Below are 20,170 nucleotides of genomic sequence, written 5' to 3'. Positions count from 1 at the left end.
GTGTGTTTGTGATTGTGTGAAAGGTGTGCCTAGGAGAGAAGAATGAATCGGAGGAGGGGGGGGGGGAGGGGGAGGGGCATAGAAATGGTTGATGAATCATGTAGATAGTATGTGGGCGCGTATGGCTTGTTTAAAGATATAGAATGATGACATAGCAGTTAGGCAGGGTGGTAGAGAGTTCCACTTTTTAGTAGCAATATAAATGAAGGTGAACGCACCATAATTAGTTCGTATCCATGGTACAGACAGTGACGCTTGTGAATGTGAACGCAGAGGATACATGACATCTTGATGAGTAAAACTAATTGAAGAGCATGTTATTTGATTGGTGATAAACTTAAATGTTAATAATGCTACACGATAATCGAGGCATTGATTAACTGTTAAAATGTTGAGGAAGCGGTACGCAAATTGAGCACTTTCGCGCCTATTAGCAAACAGCATTGCTCGTAGTGCCGTGTTCTGGGCGATTTCTATGGGTTTTAGTGTTGTTTTATATGTCAATCCATAAATGGATAACCCGTACGAAATGTGAGTATGAATGAAGCTATGATAAAGCATTTGGAGGGTTCGTAAGGAAAATATGTGCCGTAGTTTATATAGAATTGGAATATTTCGATATATCTTATTAGTTGTGTCTTTTACGTGTTGGTGCCATGTTAACTGATGGTCAAGTGTTAGTCCTAAAAATTTAGTATGGTACACTCGAGTTAGGTTAATACTTGCAAACGAAAGCTGAGGTGTGCTTAAAATTAGTTTGTTTTTCGGGGCAAAAATTATGTAGTTTGTTTTCGCTATATTGGGAACTAATTTGTTATGGGTTAGCCATTTAGCAAGCTTTTCTAAAGTGTTATTGGCTTCCATATATAGTTCTGTCACGCTTGCATTAGATATAAAAATATTTGTATCGTCGGCATAAAGAACACAATCTTTTTGTAAATAGGCTGCCAGGTCATTAATATATATTAAAAAAAGAAAGGGACCTAATATTGAGCCTTGCGGAACACCGATGGTAATAGGTTTAGTTGTTGAAATAATGCCATCTAAAGTGACAAATTGGCATCTGTTTGATAGATAACTTTCGATTAGATTGAGAGCAACACCGCGAACCCCGTAAGCACTTAATTTCTGTAGTAAAAGTTCATGGTTAATTAGGTCAAACGCTTTTGTTAGGTCTACAAAGATTCCCATTGTTAATAACTTCATTTCAATATTTTGCTTTGTTGTCTCTACCATATTTAATAACGCGAGTTCTGTTGATTTCCCCTTAAGAAATCCATATTGTGACGGAGTGATCAAATTATTTTCAGAGAAGAACAGGTTCAGTCGCTTTAGTAGAAGTTTTTCAATCACTTTTGTAATGACAGGAAGTAAGGCGATTGGTCGATAGTTCTCTGGTTTTAGTTTGTCTCCTTTTTTAAATATTGGAATCACTTTTGCTATTTTGAGTAAGTCAGGGTAAGAGCTGGTCGTGAATATTTTGTTGATAATATCAGCCAAAGGGTACGCAATGATAGAACCACATTTTTTTAGTATTATCGTCTGTATTCCGTCGCACCCCGACGACGAAGTATTTTTAGCGTGTTAATGGTATTATGAACTTCTTCTGGATCGACAGGGTAAAGAAAAAACGTCGTGTCATTACGAGCTATATTTGGTGTTCCAGTGGATAGATTTGTGCATGAAAGATACTGTACGTTTGTAGTGATAGTTGAAAAGTAGTCATTGAGCGTGTTAGCAATTTCTTGTTTGTCCGTAATTATGCCTCTGTCGGTGCTTAAGGCTGACACGGTTTGTTCGGCAGTACTCTTATTTAATGCAGAGTTAATAATTTTCCAGGTTTCTTTGGGATTGTTAATGGCGTTAGAAAGTTTACTAAAAAAATACTGTTGTTTAGCTACGTTAACTAATTTCTTTAAACAAACATTATACAATTTGTATTTAGATTGAAGGCGTAGATTAAATGGATTGCGTTTTAGTTTTTTATACATATTGTTTTTGTGATTGATAGATCGCTGTAGTCCGTATGTTAACCAGGGGCTTTTTCTGACTGATCTGCGGGATAGGGTTTTGGTTTTCGTACCTAATTGAATGGAAGATTTTAGTGTTTTTAAAAAGTTGTCTAGTTTTAGGTCTGCCGTGGGCGCCTGGTATACGCTCTCCCATGACTTCGTGTTTAATGTATTTATTATTAAGTTGTAATCGTATATTTGAGTAGTTTGTGTTATCGATTGCGGCACCTTATGTGTATTAGAAACAGCGAAAATGGGTGCATGGTCGGTTATGTCGCTTGCAATAGTGCCAATTTTGAAGTCTGTTGGATGACAAGACGTAATTATGTGATCCAAAGTGCTGCGTTTTGTGTCGCTAAAGCGGGTAGTTGTTGTTATGCATTGTTGTAGTCCGTAGACGGCTAGTGTATCTAGGTATCTGTAAGTGACGGATGAATCAGCAGAAGTGTCAATGTTTATGTCGCCCATAATGATGACATTCGAATTAATTTGAGAAATGGTTTTGAGGGTTTCATTTAAGCTGCCTAAGAAGTGCTCAACTGCATTATTTGGTGAACGGTAAATGACGCCAATGAGTGTACTTTTTGTTTTATCGGGAACTACACTAGGTGATTTGGGATTTGGCGGAATTTCTATAAATAGTGATTCACAAAGATTAGATGATATATGAATGTCATCTCGAAATCTGAAAGTAAGTGTATTTTTTATGTAAAGAGCAACTCCCCCGTGTGATTTAGACGGAAACGTTATTTCTTGTGGTTCGCGATGACCATATATTACCTGATAGCCAGGGATATTGAAGTTGTTATTCGTGTTATTGCTGAGCCATGTTTCAGAAAGGGCGATAAAGTGAAAATCATGTTTTAGGGTAGATAATAAGCAAATCAGATCGTCATAATGACTACGTAAGCTTCTGATGTTCAGGTGGAGTACCGATAACTCTGATGAAGTGGATGTCTGTCTGGAAAATAGGTCTGGTTCAAGCAAGGATACGTTCATAAGGAAAAGAAAAAGTGAGAACCGAAGAGGGACACAGAAAGATTTAGCAGCTAGACAAAGACGCTCAAATCATCCTGGGACATGATCTTGTGAACTGAGCTCCCGTTAGTTTTTCTGGCTTTAATAACACATTGGTCAGTCCACAGATGCATCCATTCCTTGTCTTTCTTTAGGCGCAGTGCCGCAGAGAAGAGTTTTTTGTTTAGAGAAGAAAGGTGATCATTAAAAAAGATTTGACGCGGTTCCTCTTGTAGGTTCAAATCTTTGCTTGTGATGCGAGCGCGGCGTGCCTTCTTTTGGAAATCGTTCTTATGATCCCTCGAGATGAATCTCGCGATTACGTTGTGAGCGTTAGGTTGACTTGGGGTGGGAACCCGGTTCCCACCCCAAGCAATATCGCGACATAAACGTGCGCTGAATTTATAAGAACTGGCGTGTAGGAAACGGCACTTCTTCAGCTCGACATGGGTTCTGCGCACATGCTAACGTTTTTGAAATATGTCCAGATATATTTAGAATGCACTTCCAGTGAATAGCTAAGGTTGAAGCTACTTGGGCTAGTTTGGCATTTTTAAAAGGTGGGAACACAGCTCTGTGTATGTGTCCTTCTGCCTCTCGTCCCTCGTCGTTTGCGCTGCTTTAACCTTTTAAAAACTTCAAGTGCTGTTTGTTTTCCAAATGCACTAAACGTAGAATAAAACTGAACTCTTCAGGTTTTCACTTTGTACTAAAAATATTTCCAAACATGCGCAAAAACTATGAGTATTGAAAAATACACTCTAAGCACACCTTCAAAGGCTTAAAACCATACATACCATTTAGTACGTACGAAATGCATTGCGAATATACTTTTATAGAACAGCTATATTCGCCTAGTATAGACCTTTCCAGCGGCAGTCTCGAACGAAGCGATTTACAGCGCGTGTCCCTTGTTTTGAGAGTGTACGTCAGTGTTGCCCGATTGCGCTGAGCTGTGGAGTTTCTCGTCAGTGGGCTGTGGCAGCCGGCGTAGGCGCAATTCCGGACGCTGGTAGCGGCTGAATTGCCGCGTTTTCTTTTTTATCTTGTGTTCTGTGGCGAACATAATTTATAGAGGTCTTTAAGAATGCAGTGCTCTATTTGTGAGAACAAAAACAAAGAAATGAAAGCTGTTTTGGTGAGTCCGTGCGCGACAGAAGAAATGTAACTGGAATGTTTGTTTCATTTTATGTTCATTGTTTTACGGCACCGTACACTCAGCCGAGTCAATCTATAAAGGTCAAAATATTTGACCGCACAGGATATCCGTACTGCACGGATATTCCCCGCCCACAACAAAACTTCAATGAGTCTCATCAATCGAACAAAATATATATTGTACGTACCCCACGGTGCCGCGTTATCCGAACAGGATTTGAGAAGGGTCTCCAATAACACAGCAAATCCAATATACAGTGTCGACGATAGTCACTTCACGACGATCGGACGGAATCCGGCGTGTTTTTGGGAGCATGTAGAAGAGAGCTCCTTTTTTGCACAGCTTCAAAGCAAATAAACGAACGTGCTTATTATGTCGCCACACCCCGGACCCGACCCTATCAGCTGGTTTTTGCGAAGACCCGGAACACAGCCTGGAAGGCTTTTTGGAGATTATCTCGACGGAAATAATCCCCCAAGCACATCGAACTGCCTGCTTCGCGGGCTGCTTGACGTTCGCTCTCTTCGTTCGTTTCCTGCGAAGGCCGAGCGGGCTACGAGCCCTGGTATTCTCTGGTTCTCACAGTGGAAGATAACACACAAAGAGTAAGCATCCTAAACAGGCGAATAAAATAAAAACTTTCAAGAAAAGCCGCCGAACTCCGAATGCAAAATGCTGGTGGGGAGTCACGCTGACCGGGTGTCCACAGCTCAGGCGGGTGCCAGAAAATTTTGGCTGATAGGGGTCGCTCGATTCGCAAAATGGCGGCGGCCAGAGCGCTCTTTTTGCAAAGGTCTATACAAAGCATAGTCCTATATATATATATATATATATATCAGGGTGTCCAACCGGAACCGAACCGAACCGAAAACCGGAACCGAACCGGTATTTTTTCCGGAACTGAACCAGAACCCGAACCGTTATATTGTTATCGCGATGAACCCAAACCGGAACCGAACCGGTATTTTTTCCGGAACTGAACCTGAACCCGAACCGTTATATTGTTATCGCGATGAACCCGAACCGGAACTCAACCGGAAAAAAAATAACGGTTACCGGCTCATGTCAAAACGGTTCGGTCACGCGCTGTTGACAATGAAAGTGCTATCAATCCCATTTGTTTTTTAAGTGCCTTCAACTGACACACACCTCGCTTACATAGTTTTCTTCTCCACTCAGTCTTAGGAATATAAACGCTGCATCCATGAATCTTGACAAACGCTGCATCCATGAATCTTGACATAGGAACCAGTATTGCGCTGGTCGCGGCTTGCACGGAAAAAGAGAATTGGAAGGCTGTGCAAAAGAAAAAAAAAATCGCGTCACGGGATTTCATTTTCCTACAATCTCGTAAATCCTAAATGCTGCTGTGTGCTCATTTCATAACACGTTTCTAGAACGCGCGAGTTCTTCAAGCTTGCTTCCATCGGAATGAAAAAAGAAAAGGCTGTGGAGTTTGATAATAATGCATCCGGTTTCGTATAGGCGCTTAGAAGCTAACATATTTGTGAGACAGCGAACTCTTCTATTTTAATATTTATCCTATTACGTCCTCGTGGCGTTGCGTTCGGTGAAGTGTTTTTCATAATCCGTATCTTGTTTAATGAAAACTTCTTTAAGGGTCTAATTTGAGTTACCGAAGGCTAGTTCAAATAAAGAAAGCTGTATTTTCTCCCCACTGTTCCTTCAATTGCTTACACAACGAGGTGGCGCGATAGTTAGCGAGTTCTACTTGTAAGTAGGTTTGTAAGGAGGTCGCGGATTTTACAGCTACTGCGTCGGACCCAATTAGATGAAGTCCGAATGCGTAAACGTCGGTGAGGTAAGCTTTGAGTGCACATAAAGAAACCATTCTTGGTAGAAATCCCTGAGCCTTACACTACGATGTATCCCGTTTCGTACGTGCTGATTTCAGATGTTTTATTTGTAATTTATTTTGATGTTGCAATTTGTTATTTATAATTTCCGAACCGGTTCGCGAACCGGTTCAGCGCCCCGAACCGGTTCGTGGATTGAATTAGTTGAACCGGAACCGAACCGGAACAAAATAAATTTACCTGAACCTGAACCGTAACCGAACCCGTATTTTTTTCGGTTATATATATATATATATATATATATATATATATATATATATAGGGGAGCGTTGGGCGAGTTGGTGATTCATAATGGGTAAAAACCCAAGAGGACAAAGGAGAGAATTGAAGGCACAGACACGGCGCTCATTAAAACAAGGGCACTTCAAATACGTTTTAACGCATAAATACTAAATAAATACACTAGAAAAGTGTATAAAATATAATTCTGCGATTATAATATAAATGCACATAACGCACACTCCGAATATTTTGAAAATGCGTGGAACGTTTGAAGCGAAACCGACACCAATAATTTTACATACATGTTTAGTAATGATTTAAATAAAGGTTAAATGTCACTTCTCAGGCATTTAAAAAAACAAATAATAATCACCGGGGAGTCCACAAGTTAAGCTTCCAAAAAAACTGATTTGTAAAAAAGGGCGAATTTGGAGGAAAAAAGATTTTTTTTAAGGTGGATATTTTTTTCTTCATCCTCAAATTTAAAAACACATCCCCACTTGTTTTTCCAACGGTTGGCAGCACTGCAGTAGGAGGCGAACTGGTAGCAGCCCTACTAGCGACTTCGTGAGTTCCTACGTTTTTAGCCGGAAAATATGCGAAACCTCGCTGAAAAGTTCCTGGAGGGCTCCATGATCGCTCAAGAAAAACATACAATACATTTTTGATAGTTCGTGTATCTTTTCCTGCTCTGAGGTGCACGCCTCTATCGTGAAGTGAAGGCAGATTCAACATGGCTGCCATGTGCCCGCCACTGTTGGCCAGCTGTAGCCGAGTCTTTTAGCAAAAAAAGAGCTGAATCATCACTGAAATGTTCCTGAAAGTCCTTATGGATGTACGAGTAGAGGGCGGTCCAAAGCAACCCGTAGAACGGGAGAAACAAGCTCCCGAAGAAATCCGGGAAGAGAGAAGTGACTTCAACGGTCACGTGAACACAACGTTTTGCGTGTCCAAAGTTGAATATTCCTATTAAACCTTTCCGATCCCGCAGAGCGCCGGACGGGCACCGAGAACCCCTCGGTGAAGCAGGGGAATGCGGTCCAACCTCCTTGCCCTCCTAGCGAACCTTCAGCGGTCTGGGGGGGGGGGGGGGGGGGGGGGGGGTGTTCGCTAATTTATTTTCTTGAACCTATCAAAAGGACAAAAGGGCTTAAGAAGCAATTGCTTTTGTTGTATTCTCCCTGTCGGAGCCACTCAAAAGCCCCACAAAGAAGGGGTTTTCTCCCTCTTCCGTTCGTGATGTGCGTTTTTTCCTTTCCTCCTCAAACTTTCCGTCTCCGGTGTCCCGGCGCGCTATCTTTTCAAATTCCCGTCCGTACACTCTCGCACGCTTCTGGGCTAAAACGGCAAACGAATACTATAAAAAAAAAAAAAAAAAACGGTTTCGGTTTTTTTGTTTTTGCGTGTCCGTTTTGCGACTTGATTTGGACAGCCTTTAAGGCGCACGGTACGTTTCATGGCCGTTTGCGTGCTTTTTCGAACGCCGAGAAGCTGATTCCAAACATGATGCGGTTTCGTAATCAACATAGCGTCCATCTTTCCGCCTGCCTGGCCAACTTTAGCTGCACCGCACCTCACGTGGAACTTTGCGGTGGCTTCTGACGGTCAGCAGGTTTGCAGGACACCTTCGCTAATCTGCATGCCTTCACGGGATGACCGGATGACGACCAGGCGATTACAAGGCGAAAAACGTAGTGCCGAGACCGACTACCTTTGTTTGCGACCTTTGCCAGCGGCGGGCGCTAATCCGCCTCTATCGGACATTGCTCGGTTAAAAAGTAACCCTCCAAATATTACAAATGCAAATTCTCTTTGTATTGTTAAGTCCCCTCCAAAAATGTCAGTTGGACATTTACTGTTATGTTTTAGCACGTACCAAAATGCCCGGTACCCAAAGGACCACGTACCGAAACGTCCGATCCCAAAACATTGCGTGCAGAAATGTTGTACACCCATTCCGACCAAACATATTTGCAAACCAACTTCCTTTTTCTTTTCGATACTGCAATTCGTAATTTACCAGATAAACAGGAATTGACAAAACGTTAGCAGGAGAGTTTTTTTTTTTTATTCGGAAACAGGGAACCCTACTAAATGAGGTACGCTCCGCGGTGTTGCGCCAGTCGCGTTTTTCCAGCTCTTTTGCCCAAATTCCCAAAGGTCACTGTGGCGACCACTCCCGCCGCCTGTGGGGACAGTTGAAGGATTATAGATTACAAGGCTTTTTCTAAAGAGGGAAGGGAAGGAGCAATCGTAATAATTGCTTTTAGTATTTAGCCTATTGATGCTAAAAGAAATGCTGTCGCATCTAAAGCAGGTGTTTACCATCGCGTCCAGGCCAAAAGTGTGTTTACCGATATAAAAAAGTAAGATATTCTACTTTATAAAATTATTGTGATGTTATTTAGGCGATTTATCGAAGTATCTAAGATACAGTACCGAGTATTTGTACCAGGTATAAATTTTGCTCTGAATCTTGTATCGGTATCTTAAATACAGTTTTCGAGTATCCAGTATTTGTATCAAAGGTGCGGTCATAAAGTATTCTGCCCAGCCCTAATTGTCACTGTAACGTAATTTCACGACACACGAATTTACTCGTTTAGATTGGCGAAAAATTGAAGTCACCTGACATTAGTATCAGATGACATCACAATTAGGAAGTGCGACATCAACCTCACACCTAAATTTGGAAGAGAAATGGAAGTCACAAGACCCGAAGTCATGTAATTTCAGGGCATATGATACCACGACGCTACATCACATGAGGACGTCATATGGCATCGGGTCCCGAGACGTCAGTTTACCCGCTAAATATAGCCGAAAAATTGTTTTATCACGAGATACCACAACTCGACACTGTGACTTCAATTTCCACGCTGAATTTAGCGAGTTACCTTACCCATCGTAGCGTGACGTCAGGCACCTTGACAGCGTGACGTGATCATGTCACGTGACCTGCGGTTATGGTACGCAATAACACTCCGAACTGACACCGGGGCGATAATTTTCCCGACGATGTAGAGGTTAAATAAATAAACTATATCTTCTTACGACAGTTTACTGTTTCCAAACAGATTTTGACAATTTCTTCATAAATAGTAAAGGTCATTAATTGCGAGACTTTGATGCTAAATTGTTTTTTACTATCATGAAAAACCGTAAATATTCCCGAGGCATCAACCTAAAATAGTTTAAGTTGGGATTGATCGATTAAATTACGTTAATCGTAAGATATTTAGTACGATCGCTATTAGCTCATGAGCCCCTATCAAAGGAGCTTGGTTTTTCACGGAGAAATAATTTGCCTAGAATGAACGGCGTGAATGGCAGAAGGGCTGCCTCTCCGAATGACTTGAAGCCGGAAGGGTGCTCCCTTCCTCTCCCATCGATCCTGGGAATCATGGGCGTCTGTCAACCGGCCAATCCCACGCTTATTTATCTGCGCACTTGCCGTGGCTTTTTTCGTCGCCTGCTAACGACGCTCCACTTTTTAGTTGCACTTCTTTTTCGCTTTTTGAGCAATGTTTCATTTAGCCCGTCAGCAACGCTTTTTAAAAAGAGGTGCAAAGAAGAGCGACGCCTTGCAGACTTTAGTGGTCGACGCGACGGATAACCCAAACTTTTGGATCACCCTACAATTGCTCTTTGAAGTCCAAAAAGTTGTCCAGCAACGAAAACAAAAATCGTTTGAGCGGTCGCCGAGTTTTTATAACTTCTAATCTCTTTTTTTTTTTTATGTCCCCAGCACGGCCGCCGAGTGCCCTCATATGAAGAGTAAAAAAAAAAAAAAAAAAAAAAGACATTTAAGTGCTTTGATGTTTTATATGTCAATGTCAGCGGCGTATTACGTTTGAAACCTTTCTAAAAAAAACACATGTGATGAATATAACAGGAATTGCAAGATATGGAACATACGACAAGGTATATGTACATGGGTAGCGAAGCTTCGGCCAAAAAGCGGTTCAAAACAAATCGCCAGCGACATCAACCTGGAGGGTCACGTGAAGGATGCGATTGAAGCGCGACTGGGAGAGGTGGGGACAAACATTATTAAAATTAATTAGTTTGTGACTAGAAGTATAATCATTGGTATTTTTAAAAAAGCTAAATATAATTATTAGATAATATCAATCATATTTAAGGTGCTACAAAATTCAAAACTGTTTTTGTTTTTGCTAATATTATGCATACTTCTTATTAGCGTCCTCTGTACGCCACTAGCAAAAAGACCGACTAGCAATAGCGATATTTGCAGTTTTTTCTAGACCTTGTGGCGCGCGGAAAGGCAGTCTGCTGACGTCCGTCTGCTTGCTTGTGTTTGGGCCTCCACGTGCTCTTCGCTTTTAATTGTTTTAGCGGCAGTTAACACCGTTTCGGGAGTTTTGTTGTTTGCTCGGGCGTGATTAGCCCAGTTACCTGCGCGGGAACTCGGCTATCGTGCGCTTGGATCTTGGACGCTACTGCGCCCAAAAGGCTCAACGTCTTTTGCGATGATGAGCACAGCGCGATACGCAAAGAAACGGTGCTCCGTGGAAATGTGTGAAAGCAACACCCGCACGGCTGGCATCTCGTTGCACCGGTTTCCCCTCGACTCTCGAAGGTGAGACTTCGCTACTGTCAGTGACATGCCTGCTGTGTGATGTATGCCCCTTGTTCGGTCTCCTCTTAACTCTTGTTAGTGTTACCTAAAACTATTAGGGTTGTCTGGATGTGCACAAGAAGGCGTAATATGTTATACTAGGAATGTTTTAAGTTCGAAATCACTGACTTCGCAGCGTTGTGTGCCGTCATTATAAAAGTGCCCACGATATTAAAATTTACCTGTACCGGCCTGGCTATGAGGAGCCTAGTGTCGTGATCATCGGCGTCGTTATCAGTGGTACAACACAGATATATAATAGCGCATCTGTGCGTAAGACTCGTGTTATTACTCTTCATGATGTACACAGAGCAGTGATGTCATGCATTTGTTAAGGTCCTTGCACTGATTTGCTTTGGTTTGTGGACATTTTGGCTACATTTTCTTTTCGTAACTATTCATGGCACCCTCATAGCACCATGCCTTATCTGCAGGTGCGAAGCCTGGGTTCGGTTCTGCAACAACTGAAGTCTACAGGGGAAGACTCCATGGCAGCTACGAGACAGGGTAGTTTTCTCCTTACATTTCGAGGAGTCAGCTCTCATGCGCCCTGGACACCTCCGTCACAATGCGTTGCTAAGTGTGCTTCCCACAAAAAGTAAACAGACCAATAAACCTTCCGTGCACTTTGTGACTAAGCATGGTTAACCCGCTCTTAGAAAAATGGTTACCACATGGGGTTGAAACATTGCTTTTGTGGGCTCATAACATTTTATATTATTTGCAGGGACGACACATGGCGACATTTCCAGCAAAAGCTCTCCAGGTTCAGCAGTTTTGCATGGTGAGCTTTTTCACTGAAACAAACATAAAGTGGCAGCAACTGCCAGCACCACTGCATTAAATCATGGTCTTCATGACTTGAGCATTTTGCAAAAGAACTAGGTGAGATTAGCTGGGAAAAGCTGGTTGAACATGGACAGAGGTACTGCCAGAAGTTCATTTCAGCCCCGTTTATAATGACATGTTTTACTTGAGGTGACATAATCAACGTCACAGAGGATATTTTGCCTTGCGGACAGCCAGTCTTCCATAATAAAGCTGCCCATGAAAGAAAGTGATTTACATTTTGTGTTAAAATAGGCGAATTCACCATAAATTTGCAGAGGTGAGTGTGACACCCTCATTGAGCTACACATGCTTCGGCAGTTCAGACTCACGGAGCCTCTGTAGTTACCCTGAAGACCAGTCTTCCGAAATGAAACTTTCGTGGGAACAAGGTGATTTTCTTTGTCGTGTGTTAGAATAGACACATGGGAGGGAACTCAACTACTATTCCATGGCCAACTTCACGCTAAATTTGCAAAGAGGATTTCGCCAGCCTCATCGAGCTGTACATACTCCGACCACTCAGACTGGTGGAGTTCCTAGACTGGTGGAGTTCCTGTAGTCACCCTGTTGACCAGTCTTCTGAATTAAACCTGTCATAAAAGAAGGTGAATATACTTTTTATGGATTCAAATAGGGGAATAAGGGAGGACTTCCTCTTCTCCTTTGCTAAGTTCACATTAAATTTGCCGAGCGGATTTCTGTGGCTTCATTGGACCACAGATACTCGTGCACCTTACTAGAGAACAGTCGACTAGAGGCCAATAATAAGTGGTGGCCGAATATTGCTTGTTCTATCTTTTTTATTCCCCTTTCTTTGTGAGCTTGCTTTCTCAAGTGGTAGAAACAGCGCAACTTGACGTAAAACAGGAAACAAGGAGTATACAGACAGGCGCAGTAAAAGTACACAGAGAGGCACTGTTTCTGCTAGCTTAAATGAACGACCAACTCGTCCAACTTTCCACTCTGTTGAACTTGCTTTCTTACTTGCAGTTTTTACAAAAGCTTTTCTTTCTTTCTTTCTTTCTTTCTTTTTTTTGCGGTTGATCACAGCTGCGCTCTACGTCAAGATGCTGCTCCTGCTCAAGAGTCCAGCAGGGAAGTGGTTGACATGGAGATTTTGGTTTCTTCACCGTCGCCTAGAGACTCTCTCTCTGGCTGTGCTGCTGGGCCTTCTCACAAATGTGAGTGCTTTCTATAATGCAAACTTTTTTTCATTTGAAGTTTTTTTTTGTGAAGTTATAAAAGATCAGGCCGCAAAAATAAAAAGCCAAGGCTCGAAAATCACCAGGGGATACTAAACTTTATCTTGAGAGCAGATGACGCAAAGGGTCACATAACACCAGACCGACTAGCTGGCAGCTACAAATCTAAGTTTGTTCAAAGTTCACCACATTTTTGTTTCACGGTATTGTCATTGTCAAGCACACAGAAAGACAAAAAAAATGTTCCACACGCAGGTGTTAACACCGTCAAATCAAAACAGCTGAACCGGTTTCACTGAATCATAAGTCTTCCCGCAAAACCTCACGTAAGACAGTGTTTTTTAGGGTTATCGAAAAGCTGCCGTGGTCATATGTGTGGGATGCTGAGCCTGTCATGGTCCCTTGTCCTATCTGCCAAACTTTAGTCGCCTGTTGTTGTGCGAGCGCTTCACTGTTACAATGCCATGGGCATAAGTAAGGTATGGTCATGCTTTAAAAAAATGCATTTCACAGTTTGGATGCCTATTCTGACTTGCATGTTTCTGTGTGCGCCGTTGTCTTTTTGGACTATCAGGTCTCTGGCCAACATGAAGCGCCTAGTCGAACATAAAGATGTACTGTTGCTTTCCTAAACTTGAATTGCATGTGTAGTTTGTCAAACTTACGGTTCTTGTTTAAAGACACTTCAGATCATTGAGGAATGTTCTTGAGCGTGAATAGATTACACATTTAATAAATTGATGGCGAATGCAAGTTTTTCTTGGGGACCTAATCTGGGTCATTTGCCAAACCGCAGCACCCTGCAAAAGCCGCAGCATCGGCAACAAGAAGGTGAACGCCTGAGAGCCAAGGTGCGACAGCTTCAAGAGCGTAACAAGAGGCTGCAAAGAAGGCTGCAAAGAAGGCTGCAAAGAAGGCTGCAACGACAACGTCAGATGAGGACTGTTGCCGAAGTCGTTGAGAGTGTCCGCGTTCATGTGTCTCCTCGTGTCGCCGCACTCGTTGAAGCCCAGCTTAGAATGAGCAAAGTGAGCCGGTTTGGCCAGAGATGGTGCAGCCACAACAAAGCCTTGGCTTTAGGCCTCTACTTTCATAGCTCCAAAGGCTATAAGTGTCGCAGGCGACTGCTCAGGCTGCCATCAGTAAGGTCACTGCAGCTATGGCTTCAGCGTGTGCCACTAAAGATTGGATTTTACCCTGGCATTTTCGAGCTGATAAAGAGGCGGGCAGCTTCTTTTCCTCGAGCCGATTGGGCCTGCAGCATAGTCTTTGATGAAATGCACATCAAAAAAGAGTTTCTATACAACCCCTCGTCTGACAGGTTTGAAAGACTTAAAGAACATAGTGGACATCAAGGCAAAAAACTGGCAAATAAGGCTCTCATGTTCATGGCGAAAGGAGTCGGAACACCGTGGAAGCAGCCGCTTGGCTATTTTTTTGCTCACAAAGGCACACCTTCAGATGTACTAAAAGATCTATTTTTCCAGTGCTACAGCGCCCTTGTGGACGCTGGCCTGAAGCCGGTAGCTGTTGCATGCGATGAACGGTGCCAGAACGTGTCTCCTTTTTAAGCATCGTAACTGCCGAAAAGCCTTACGTAGAGATCAATGGCAAGCCACTTTTTGTTTTCCTTTTCGATGCTCCGCACCTTTTGAAGTGACTAAGAAACATGTTATTTAAATACGACTAAAAAGTTGGTGATTACATAGTGAAAAGTTCCTACATCAAGGAAGCTTATGAAAAGGACCGTAAACTTGAGATCGGTTCTATGCTAAAGCTGAAGGAGAAGCATTTTAATTTGACCTTCTCGTCAAAGATGTCGGTGAAACTAGCACCTCAAGTGTTTAGCAATCACTGCGCAGCTGCAATGTACGCCCTTGTTACTTCTTAGCAATTGCCAGCCAGAGCTGTTCACACAGCGAGATTCGTTGAAAGAATCGGCCGTCTCTTTGACAGCATAAATAGCTCGCAGAAATCTGCAAAGACGCCATATGCCTCTGCATTCTGTAACGGCTCTATCCATAAGGAGTTTCTGGAAGAGTGCATTCTGGTTTCTAAGAGCCTGCAAGTACTCGGATGTGGAAGGCAGCCGCACTGCATTCGTGGCTTCTGCTTAACAGTTAGGTCTCTACTGCTGCTCAGCAATCACCTCGCGGTTAATTGCGGTTTTTCCCACCTTTTACACCGCCACCTGAACCAGGACACCCTTGAAAACACTTTTGCTGTTATACGTTCAAACTCAGGTGCAAACACGAACTCCACTTTCCGTCAATTTCAGGCTGCGTTCAGGCACCTTTTGATTAGCAACCTATTCAAGCTGTCGGAAAAATCAAACTGTGCTGATGACATGTCTCTCCTTGCTACGTACCCAGCAGGCCTTTTGGCACCTTCTCCTCGCCTTGCCTTAGGAAGCACAGTTTTTCTTACCACGGCAGACGATTCGCCTTCAAACTACCCTTTGGCAATAGGAGAGAACAACATGGTTTATTTTGCTGGGTGGCCGGCATCGAAATTCCTCAAGGTTCATTCCTGTGTAGGAACATCCCAGAAATATGAGTTGAGGACAGAAAATGCGTGTTTTTCTGAGGGAAATCAAGTGCTCTTGTATTTGAGTGTGAAAGGAACTGCCGACTCCCACTTTGGAATCCTCTCAGTTCCTTCTGCTTCTTTCATATTATTTGTTGAAGCTTGTGAGGAAGTCTTCGAGACATGTATCAACAACCTAATTTCAAAGGAGAACGTAGGGCGGACTCTTTGTGTCCTTTTTAACCAGAAGATTTCAAAGTCTCTGACTGTATGTGACGAAAACTGTTTATAATAATTTGTTTTTTCTGATTGCCAGAGCCATTCTGCACTGGTTCGCGCGGGAAAAAAATGCTGACTATTTGATACAGTAGCAAAGTGTAAAGCTAGGCAGCAAGTGCGCAGACTACGTATGTGAGACCACCCAGAGTACTTTTTAAAGCAGTGCAGGCATGTTCTATTCGAGCCTTTCATTTTCTTCGGTTTCTTGAGGAGTAATGTGGTCCTCTAACTTATTCACGTATATAGAGTTTAAAGCTGTGAAGCAAAACTGGCTTATGAAGTGCTGCATACCACAGGGCTCCAAGAGGGTTTACTCCACTTGGCTTCCTTGACCTGCACCAAACAATCGCTGCGTTGCCGTGTGGCGGCACCAGCAGATGCAAGTTAAGATATTTTCAGCATTATGGTACCTTGCCCAAGGAGAATGTGTAGAAAAGTGTATTTTTTCTGTGTATTACAGTGGTGGCCTCAGTTGCCGTCGGAACACTGTGGAACCTCCGAGTTATTAGTGGCTGCCTATCAACTGTCAATGTCCTCACAACGACCAGCGGATTGTACAATGTCTTATGTTATAACAGTGTGCCTTATGTACCGATCTACTAATTTTCTTCGACCATGACCTTTTGAAAATAGTTGATACCGATTGTATAATTCTAGTGAGTAATCTGAGTGAATGATTGTAAGTGAATAAAACAAATAAAACGCGACTGTTAAAGCGACGTTGGACTTGCATTAGAGTTACTGTCGTGTATTTCATACGCCCAACACACTCCAGCAATTTGATTCACTCTTTTTTGTGACATTACATAATTTGCTTTAAGGTTTCTCACATATTTCCCAGGGATCCTGAAGGAACAAAAAGCAAAACACTGCGGCTGGAGTTTGACCACAGTGCAAATACACGATGGGTGTGACGAAATAAAACTACTCTCATAGCAGGTCGGCTAAGAAAGTCGGCTGCAGAAAAAAAACATTTCGAACAAAATATAAGATCAAGGGCAAATAAGGGTGTAAACGGTCCAGTATTCCAGTATAGAGTAAACACAAGGTGTAAACACCCCAAGAAAAACCCGAGACTGGAGGTAAAAAGAACGACATATACACTAAAAAGTATCAAACAAAGCTCAAACACGGAGCTATGTTTGTGACTTTTTAGTGTATATGTCGTTCATTTACCTGTGATCTCTGGAATTAGTTTTGTTTAATTTTCGCGCCAAACCGCACGCACGCATGACGTCACGTTTTTTCCCGGAAGTGTCGTCATTTCCTGTTGATTTTTTGTTCCGCCGGAAGTGTCCCCACGACTCATAGATGGCGCTAAAGCAGCTCCATGGGGATGGCTAGTTGGGCTAGTTGGTTTTGCATCATGGTGTAATACGCCAAAACAACAGGGACAGACAAAACGAAGGTAGAACTAGACAGGACGCGGCGTAAAAAATGGCAGCTCCATGGGCCGCCATTTTTTCGACATGTGGGCTTCTATGGAAGCTTCGCTACCCATGTACATATACCTTGCATACGATACCAGCACTTCTTTTTTTTTTAATGCGTACACCTATCTTGTCAAGAAAAAAAAAGAAAAAAACCGCTAGGAGGAGTTTGGTTGGAGGGAGGAAGACGCGAATTTGTCACAGACCCTTTGGCACAATAAGAAAATTATTTCGCTATGTTTGTTTTTTTAGAGGGAAAAGGGGGAAGGGCATATTACGCGGTCCTGCAGCGTCGCTTGAGCCGATAAAAAAGCATCGCAAATATTATTTGCCAATCCTGGGAATGATATTTAAATAGAGAATGTAATTTGTATATACTGTTGTTATTTATTTAGTAATACCGTGAATAGGTCAAGGTTCAAACATATGTGAGGAAAGCCTCACTTCACCACATTAGCTGCGCACTGCTACCAACAAGCGCGCCTGGCGAGCTTGTTGATCTCCAGCACTTGTTGTATACATTTTAACGGTCATTGTGATGCAACTTTGTACCACATGAAAAATATATGTAAAAACGACGTGTTTGTGGGTCTTATGTTCGTATAAACATAAGACCCACAAACACGTCATTTGTACAGATATTTTTCATCTGGTAAAAAGTTGCATCAAATGACCGTTAAAATCTATGCAACAAGTGCTGGATATCAACGAGCTCGACAGGCGCGCTTGGTGGTAACAATGCGCACTTAATGTGGTGAAGTGAGGCTCTCCACAAGCAACTTGACAAATGCAATATTAACCACCGAAACCTGTAGCTAGTTCGACCCCTCTTTTGCACGCCGAAATAAAGATTACCCATTAAATACATTATTATTACTTTGATAAGGTCTAACTGCCTTCTTGTGAATTCTTCTCCTCGACCGACGAAAGGAAGGTTTTAGATAGTCCTCACGAGTTCTATTAATTTTACCACCGTAAAGAAAGTACAAAACCCGAAGGCCTGACAACTGATCTTCAGGCTTTAAGAGATTCTAATGCTTTGTCAGTCAGCATAAAGGAACGCAACATCCCAGGCTGTAATTGCAAAAAATGAATCTAGCCGCAAACCTCCGAACCCTCCCATCCTGGCAATGCGGTACGCTGGGCGGGGGCTCCACACAGTGCTGGCGTATTCCAGATCCGGCCTGACAAGTGACCGATATGCAGTAAGCTTGGTCTTTTTCGAGATCTGCAATAATTGATTTCCAGTTTGAAGCGCATTAGGCGATGGTGTACGGTCAGTGATTGGCTTAACTATGCCGACCTGACGAATTCGTATCTGACCAATGATGTTTTATTATGGACCGAGCGGCAGGTTTAACGTATGTACGTCCGAACTTGACGCAGTCCCACACTCTTTCTTGTAACAAAATGTCCATGCCTACAAGAGAGAAGTCGTCGTGTAACCAAGGTTGCAAGTCTTCCTGTGTCCTCTGTTGTGCTATTCCTTTTTACGTTGTCCCCAAATAGCGCAGTTCTTTCGACCAAAATTTGTTTTTTGTCTCCAAAATTAGGGTCTTCAAAGCCTCCAAAAGTCGAGGTACAACCAGACTTAATACTCTTTGGCAAGACCTTTTGTTTTTAATGTTAGATATCTAAACAAGTTACAGAGTTAAGCTTCACTGCCTGTGTGCTTGATTTTAGTTTCTGATGAAATGTCCTAATTTGTGTTCGCTTTTCCTTGTTCGCTTTTCAGCTGGTTTTCTTGAGACTCGATTGCCAAGCAAGCGATAGAATTAGCCTTTACTCCCTGGCTGTTCGATTGATCCAGGGCCTGTTTGGCTAATATCTGGCGCATCGGCAAATTAACTGGCGTACCAAAAAAAAAAAAAAAGAACCGTAAGGAAGTTAAAAAGGCTACTTTGGCACGAACTAACGTCCTGGAGTCTTGTCTTTCAGCCAGCCATGCAGACGTTACTCAAAAGTCCATTTTTTGATCGTTACTCAAAAGTAGTTACTAGATTCCGTTACTCCTTACTCAAAAAGTAACTGCTACTCGTTAATGCAATTCAAAAGGAAGGCTAGAAGGGTGGTGAGCTGGGCTACCAAAAGGAAGGCGTTACTGCAACTTTAAGTAACGCCTTATTCGCTCATTAATCAAAATGTGTGGTTTTGCGAATGTCCAACACTTGTCGCCCTTGCTTTTTAGCGCGTTCATGCAGTGAATTATGGCTATACTGACATACACTGTGCACAGTTTTTATGGTGTATTCATGGTTTTGTCGTCGGGAAAGTGAGACGCAAGCTGGGGTAAGATAAATATTGGGTCCTTGTGTTGCAGAGGTTTCCCTCCAGAAGTAACTCTGGAGCGTTACTGGCTACTTCACCAATAAGTAACCAATATATCTTACTCATTCCTTCTCTTAGAAACTAGTTAAGTGGTTAATTTTGTTACCGAAAACAATTTAACATGCGTAAGTACAGGTAACTATAGGTGCAAGCAAGGCGTTCCGTCCCAGCCTGCTTGTACCCACCTGGTCCTGGGCAGGGCCGGCCTCTGAACGTCCCTGCGCCTCGGGGCGGCGGTGTCGGCCGACGTGGGCAGCCTCCCGCTGGCCGGACTGCTCGAGGGCTTCTTGCCGGGGGCGGGCGCCGACGAGCCGCCCTGGCCCGACCGGTCCATGTGGAAGTACACGTGCGTGCTGAGGTGCTTCGTGAAGCCCGCCATGCCCAGCGAAACGCTGCCATCAGCTGGCCACGCGACGCAGGCACGCACGGGGCACGGGCCCTGCAGCGGACAAGGAGGACTGCTTGAGCCCTTCTCTGATTCGTTTCGTCGTAACTGTTGTTTTACTTTCTTTTTATTTTTTTGCGCATTCACAGCGCCACACTGCTAGCGAGAACAAGCGATCGTAGGGTTCTTCTGTTCTGAATGTGATAGCATTTAGGGGTCACAGGACAATAAACGAAGCTCGTTACACTGCACAATTTCAA

At 43.0% G+C, this 20,170-nt stretch overlaps 1 protein-coding gene across 1 annotated transcript in view; it reads right to left on the bottom strand.

The window, feature by feature from the left end:
• LOC8051611 overlaps positions 1 to 19,904 on the bottom strand; it is a 246,865-nt gene extending 226,961 nt beyond the window's left edge. Inside the window, exon 1 of the mRNA XM_029970185.4 lies at positions 19,711 to 19,904. Within this exon, the coding sequence (XP_029826045.2) occupies positions 19,711 to 19,904 (194 nt within the window). The remainder of the gene's footprint in view (positions 1 to 19,710) is intronic.
• Positions 19,905 to 20,170: the final 266 nt, after the last annotated feature.

The sequence above is a fragment of the Ixodes scapularis genome, unplaced genomic scaffold, assembly GCF_016920785.2.
Source record: "Ixodes scapularis isolate PalLabHiFi unplaced genomic scaffold, ASM1692078v2 PGA_scaffold4__175_contigs__length_147842914, whole genome shotgun sequence".
NCBI classification, from domain to species: Eukaryota; Metazoa; Arthropoda; class Arachnida; order Ixodida; family Ixodidae; genus Ixodes; species Ixodes scapularis.
This window is presented reverse-complemented; position numbering and strand designations above follow the sequence as displayed.